This window comes from Ostrea edulis, chromosome 4 (assembly GCF_947568905.1).
Source record: "Ostrea edulis chromosome 4, xbOstEdul1.1, whole genome shotgun sequence".
Taxonomy (NCBI): Eukaryota; Metazoa; Mollusca; class Bivalvia; order Ostreida; family Ostreidae; genus Ostrea; species Ostrea edulis.
In genome coordinates, this window is record NC_079167.1 from 81,878,492 (window position 1) to 81,885,991 (window position 7,500).

At 34.8% G+C, this 7,500-nt stretch overlaps 1 protein-coding gene across 3 annotated transcripts in view; it reads left to right on the forward strand.

Annotated features, from left to right (window-relative positions):
- The first annotated feature begins 3,527 nt into the window (after window positions 1-3,527).
- Window positions 3,528-7,500, forward strand: part of LOC125669670 (casein kinase I-like) — a 14,572-nt gene continuing 10,599 nt past the window's right edge. For 2 of the 3 annotated variants that reach the window (XM_048904377.2, XM_048904379.2), the window contains exons 1-5: window positions 3,548-3,967; window positions 4,088-4,163; window positions 5,236-5,346; window positions 6,607-6,755; window positions 7,008-7,236. In XM_048904377.2, the coding sequence (XP_048760334.1) occupies window positions 4,088-4,163; window positions 5,236-5,346; window positions 6,607-6,755; window positions 7,008-7,236 (565 nt within the window). In that variant the 5' untranslated portion in view covers window positions 3,548-3,967. Of the gene's footprint in view, window positions 3,968-4,087; window positions 4,164-5,235; window positions 5,347-6,606; window positions 6,756-7,007; window positions 7,237-7,500 lie in introns of all 3 variants that reach the window. The other variant, XM_048904376.2, reaches the window with a different exon arrangement.

The window sequence follows — 7,500 nt, forward strand, 5'->3', positions numbered from 1 at the left end:
ATCCACAATTGAAATATTTGTAGCAATTTTTTTAAATTTTATTTCGTCATTTTTACCATATTTTATTATGCTGTTTAATGCAAATGTTCGATTTTCTGATGTTGACGTACATCTGTTTATATGCATGTGTCTAACATCTTTTAAGGGGGCAGCATATACATTTTCTTTGGTTATTGATTAAATTAAACTTTATCAGGTGGACTTGATAGGGTTTTTCTACTTTGAACCATTAGTATTGATAAGTTACACAAGAGTGGACCTACATTAAGGAACAAATGTCGAGTTTGTTTTGTTTTACTTAATACAAGGAATGAATTTCATACAACACGGAGCGATGCACAGATACCTGAAGTATGGATACTACTACCCCCAGCCCCCTTTCTGAATTTTTTTAGCAATGATTTTTCTTATATGTGTGGATTCTTTGTCACACATTTCAGAGAAATTATCGCTGCAAAAAATAGAAATTTCAGAGTAGGGAAGGGGGGTTGGTTAGTAGTGTCCATACTTCAGGTGTCTGTGATTGCAATAGCAACAAAATGGAAACAGATGAGCATAACAGTGGAATAATTTGCATAATCGATGAAGTTGACGGAAATATAGTCCCCATGCATGCTTCGCATGATACAACAAACAACATTTATCCATTATAAAGAGAACTTTATGAATTTTTACAATGTAAACTGTCCCAACTTACTTTATATTGTATAAAAGGAGTAGAAAATACTTCTAATTCTGTATAATTTCATCTAGTGAATTGCATTTAATGAATAATTCTTAAATATATATATATTATGACACGAAGCAATATTGCCATAGCAACAACAGAGGAACCAATATAGGCCTTGTATATCATGATGTCAATTCTAAGATGTACATTGGTGCATCTTTATAAAACAGCAACTTAGTTTATTTAATATTCATGAAGAATGTTGATAAAAGTCAAGTGAATCTATCAAATATCATTGAAATTATGTTAAAAGCTATCGAAGTTCTTTCATTAAGAGATAAATGCATGAAGCCACAAATTTTATAACTGACATTTAAATTTAGTTGTCTCTGAGTAGTATAATAACTATAACTATATTTATTTCCAATTAAGGGCCCTCAAGGGGCAGCATGAAAATACATACAAATAATGTACATATACATATACTAGTAAAGAAAGAAGTGATTACATAACACATAGTTCTATACAAATACAGTGTCATATATTGTTCAAAATAAATTTTCCAGTTATATTTAGAATGGATGGCTCTTCAGAACATAGTATGTAAATGAATTTTTGTTCATCATTGAGTTTGGTAAAATTTTTAACTGTTTTTAGGTCACCTGAATTCATTCAGGTGACCTATTGCTATCTGTTTTTGTCCGTCGTCGTTCGTCGTGCGTTAACATTTGAACATTTTCAGCTTCTTCTCTGAAACCCCTGAACCAATTTCAACCAATTTTGGCATATAGCATCTGTGGGTGGAGGGGAACAAAAATTGTGAAATTCGTGGTCCCTGCCCCCCTGGGGCCTGAGGGGTGGGGCGAAAACCATCAAAATGAGTGTAATTTTAAAAAAATCTTCTTTACTCCTGGACATCAAGAAGCCAAACTGTGGGCATAATTATAATGAGCGTTGAGCCCTCTACCAAAATTGTGAAATTCATGGCCCCTGGGGCAGGGGTTCTTGTGTTAGGGTGGGGCTCTATTGGTCATATAGTGAAAGTGTAGAAATTCTTTGAAAATCTTCTTCTCTGTCTCTGGGTATTAAGTAGACAAACTAATAGCATGGTAATGATGAGCAAGGATGCCTCTTTATACCCCCCGCAACAAGTTGTGGGGGGGTATACTGGAATCGGGTTGTCCGTCCGTCCGTCTGTAGACGCAATGGTTTCCGGGCTCTAAAGCATTATCCTTTCCACCTACCGTCACCATATCATATATATGGACTACCCATGGGATGAAGATGTTCCCTATCGATTTTGGGGTCCAAAGGTCAAGCACACTGGACATCGAAGTAGCAATATGGTTTCCGGGCTCTAAAGTGTTATCCTTTCCACCTACAGTCACCATATCATACATATGGACTACCCATGGGATGAAGATGTTCCCTATCGATTTTGGGGTCAAAAAGTCAAAGGTCAAGTGCATTGGACATTGAAGTAACAATATGGTTTCCGGGCTCTAAAGCGTTATCCTTTCCACCTACAGTCACCATATCATACATATGGACTACCCATGGGATGAAGATGTTCCCTATCGATTTTGGGGTCAAAAGGTGAAAGGTCATGCGCACTGGACATCGAAGTAGCAACACTCAGAAAAGAGGTAGTTTATACCTATTACCAACACCCTTTGGGAGATTGGGGTAAGTGGGGGGTATTCTTAGTGAGCATTGCTCACAGTACCTCTTGTTAAAAATTGTGAAATTCATGGCCCCTGGATCAGGTGTTAGGGTGGGGCTCTATAAGTCATATAGTGAAAATGCATTATTTCTTTGAAAATCTTCTCTGTCCTTGGGTATTAAGTAGACAAACCAATAGCATGGTTATGATGAGCAAGGATGCCTCTTTCAAAATTGTGAAATTCATGGCCCCTGGGTCAGGGGTTCTGGTATTAGGGTGGGGCCCTATTGATCATATAGTGAAAATGCATTTTATTTCTTTGAAAATCTTCTCCTCTGCTGCTGGGTATTAAGTAGACAAACTAATAGTATGATAATGATGATCAAGGATGCTTCTTTCAAAACTGAAATTTATGGCCCCTGGGTCAGGGGTTCTGGTGCAAAGGCGGGGCTGACCACATAGCTATTCAATGTTTCTTCCATCCAAAAGTAAAATTCTTATATTTAAACACAAACCTAATTCAAACATTGGAAGGTTGTTACATGATACTCAGGTGACCTATAAGGCCCCTGGGCCTCTTGTTTTCTATAGCACCACAAAAAGATTTTCTTTCATCAGCAAACTTTTCACATTTAATCAAAAAATGGATCTCATCACCTAATAAACCGGAGTTGCATTTGTTACATATTCGTTCATTCCTATTAATACCAGAATATCTACCAACTTCAATCATTAATTTATGAGCTGATATCCGTAACTTACAAATAGATCGCCTAATATCAAAATTTTTAATTTTATTAAGATAGTTCTCAAAACCAAAGTGCTCCTTAAGCTTAAAATAAGTGCACAGTTTCCCATCAATTAATTTATTTCGATTATTGTACCAGGTTTCAGTGTATTTATCACAGAGTAATTTCTTTACAATTTTCTTAAATCTATACTGACTAAAATCTCTTAACGGATATCCAATTTTAATATATTCTAAAGCTTTTTCTACTAGTGAGTACCATGACAGTTTGCTGTTTAAATGTAAAGATTTACTACATAGATAAGCATCCTTAATAACAATATACCAAGTATATGTGGTTGCTATTTCTAATACAACAAAGGTCAAGATCACTTATATTAAGGAAAGGCCTAGATCCAGATATTATTAACTCTTTCCTGTTTTCGGGATCAATATATGAATGAAATATTGTTTTGACGTCATGTTGAAGAAAACGTCCCAAGTACTGTGTATTGCGTTATTTTTTCATTCATTTCATGCGAATATTCACGTATCTCGCTACAGGTTTAACAGGATATTTGAAACAACAAATATGTTCATTTTTACGATTAAACATTTTTAAAACAAATTAGTTTGAACAAATAGTCAAAAGAGATTAGTGGGCGTGTCCATCGTGAACCTTTTTTGGAATTTTATGCACAGATAGGAAGTGTACTAGGCGCCTGCGTAAACGTCATCGGCAACCAATATCGAAGTAAATAATGGCGGAGGATAAATGATAAGCCTCGACAATCAGCGGCAATCCGTCCCTTTTTGCTGTCCAAATGGCGTTAATTACGATTTGAAAAGAAAGATTATTTATATTGTGAGCCACTGAAACTGTTTGGAAGGAACTCTCAAGTACAAGGTACGTTAGAAAGGCGTTTAATCCGTGCTCCAGTGTCTTTGTTTTCGTTTTGTTTTGTTGTATTATTTGACAACTAGATACAAAAAGCTATTTCATTTTTCGAATGTTCTCTGCTCTTAGATGGAATTAAGGGTCGGAAACAAATACAGACTTGGGAGGAAAATCGGCAGTGGCTCGTTTGGTGACATTTATTTGGGTAAGACAATAGAATGAATCACAGGAAGTTTTTGACAGTCCAAGTTTCTGGTTTTATGATGTCATGGCATAATTATAATTACTGCTAACAAAATCAGAGGTAGAAAACCCCACCCAGAATAATGTACCTTCATTCTCATAATATTCAAAGAAATATTGTAAATGTCATATTGCCCTGGGCTCTGGTATCTGAGTTTATCATCAGCTTATGAAATCCTAACACTGTCCCTGTATTACAAAAGTTCAAGTAGTGTGATTATCTGTACCTGACAGTTGTCTAGTGTCTGATTTACCTTAATGAAGGCCTGGGATACACAGAAAGTGATGATTGACCCAGTGACATAGATTCGTGATCTACATTGAATTACAAAACGAGTGAATGAAAATATGTCACCTGGTTTCATGTGAATTGATATTTATAATGATATGAACTAAAATCCATTCCAAAATTATGATGACCTATAATGATTAATTAGTTTGTTATGTCAAGTGCATACATGTTCTGCAAACAAAAATGTGTATTGTGGTGTTGACAAATACAAAAATCGTGTCTGTTGTATTTAAATTAAAATCTAATTTATTTTCGTATTTTGATTGACCCAGTGTTTCCATTAACGCAAACTTTGACTCCCAGAATTTAGCCACAGAGGGTCATCATGACCCTTGCAACTCAAAGAGTTCAAAAACTGACCCATAAGAAATGCTGCATATATATATATATATATATATATATATATATCTGTGTGTGTGTGTGTGTGTGTGTGTGAAGAAAATACCGTTTATTAAAAGATTAAAACTTTTCAAGAGTTCTTTTTTGAACACCAAGTGAATTTTACCATGTTCTTAAAAATTGGTAAAAGTTAATACAACTTGTTATGTACATACAATATCACTATTTCACCCCCCCCCCCCCCCCAACCCTCCCATATATTAGATATTTTTCCAACCTACCCTTAAGATAAATTTATTAAGGGTTGCAAGGAGAAACATAAAATTCTTTAATCTTGGCCTCCAATAAAGGTGAAGTGAAGCTGATGGATATCGTTCTTTCATTTTATTATTGCACACTTCAGGAACTGATATATCCAACGGAGAGGAAGTGGCCATTAAATTGGAATGTGTAAAGACGAAGCACCCACAGCTCCACATAGAGAGCAAGATCTACAAAATGATGCAGGGAGGAGGTAATTATGCAGTATCAAAACTTAAAAATGGAAAATACTACAGTATTCATCTTTTCCTCCTTAATTATACCTCATGAATTGCGTAGAAAATATAATTATACCTCATGAATTGCGTAGAAAATATAAAAACTGTTAAGTATACTTTAATGAAAATTCTATATTGTATTGACATTTCCATTAATAGCATTTGACGCTTCAATGTGTTAATTGTCCTACAACTGAGTTCAGGTCAATTATTGGAAAGTACATGTACATGCATAGAAATTAACGTAGATTTCTATTGGGCTGTATTTTTGATGCCTCAAATTTTTGTTTAAATTTCAAATATTTAAATGGAAACAATAATACTGTCTAGTTTATTGGGTATGTGGGGGTGATTAACTACAATTTATGTATAACACCTTTGTTGGTCTGTAAATTATGTTTTTCCATTGTAGCTAATTACCTTGCATACCCATTAAACTAGACAGTTATTCCTAATGTGCATGATTTGGTGCATTTAAAATGGCCCCCTTTTTTGTTGGTGGTACATTTTCAATTTGATGGGGAAAATTTGTTTGCTAGAATTGAAAGTTTCATAATCTCCATTCATAGATGTGAAACGTTAAATGAAATTCTGTAAAAAAAAAAATTAATTGTGCAGGGCTCGAAATTAACATATGTTCGTCAGTCTGTGACTGGTTAAAAGTCAGGCGGACTGACATACATTTGTTTTAGTCAGTCGGATAGGACTGGTTAATTTTCTAAAACATCATTTTGGAAAATATACTTATGGAATCTTATACTGTGCATGCATTTGGCATTCCTCTGTAGATATCAAACAAACTCAAACCCGGTTAGTAAATAGAGATTTCCTAAGTGTTACAATATTGTCTGAGGCATATTGAGTTAGATTCCATTATTTCATTAAATAACATTAACGAAATATGTTTAATTACTTCTGGAAAATTCCGATGGACTTGTAAATTTTTCTGCAGACTGGTTGAAATTATACCCTATCAGTACGGCTGGACTGGTGACATAAAAAGTTAGCTTTGAGCCCTGTTGTGTAGATTTCAAACCACTTCTTTGAAAAATATGTATCAAATATTCCCAATGCCAATATTACCAGACACATGAAGTATGCATGTTCCAGGAGACATACATTATATAAATATCAAGGACAGATTTTTTAAAGAAAAAGAAACGTGACCAGTGTTTTTGTATGAGAGAAAACTGTATAAGCAGTCAAGTAAAAATTTTGGGTATGAAATTTTTTAGTTGGTATCCCCACGATAAAGTGGTGTGGGGCAGAGGGGGACTACAATGTGATGGTTATGGAGCTCCTTGGCCCCAGCCTGGAGGATCTCTTTAACTTCTGTTCTCGGAAGTTCAGTCTGAAAACAGTCCTGTTGCTAGCAGATCAGCTGGTAGGTCCAGTCAGGGAGCGGAGAATTTTTATGTCGTAAATCAAAAAAATCGGTGTAGTGAAACAAATATTAAAGTTGATTTTACTTCTGATTTTGGCGATTGTGTATATTTTTGTTGAAAATGAATTGATGGTGTATGTATTTGAAGAAGGGGAAAATAAACGGAAATGCTATTTTTGAAATCTGTGAAGTTGTGAATGTGAAATTTGCGAGACCTGTGATGCCAAACTGAATTGACATTTTTAAATTCAGATAAGTAGAATAGAATACATACACTCCAAAAATTTCATCCATCGAGACGTGAAACCAGACAACTTTCTGATGGGACTGGGAAAGAAAGGCAATCTGGTGTATATTATTGACTTTGGACTTGCCAAAAAATACCGAGATGCCCGAACTCATCAACATATTCCATACCGAGAAAATAAGAATCTCACAGGGACTGCACGATATGCCAGCATTAACACACATCTGGGAATAGGTAATGTCACTGCCATTGGAAAGGCATGCTGTTTTAATTTAGTTACTTACACTATACAAAATGTTAACCATGTTTGAATGATGGGGATTCGAAACATTTAGGTAAAGTCTGACACATATTAATGTTGATATATCATTTGTATGAATCTTGTATTTATCAAATGATTATGTTTATGAAACTGGTTCTTACAAGATATACATGTAAATTTCACAGAAAATGAAATTGCAAACAATGTATACAGCATAAGATTAATATATACTGCAG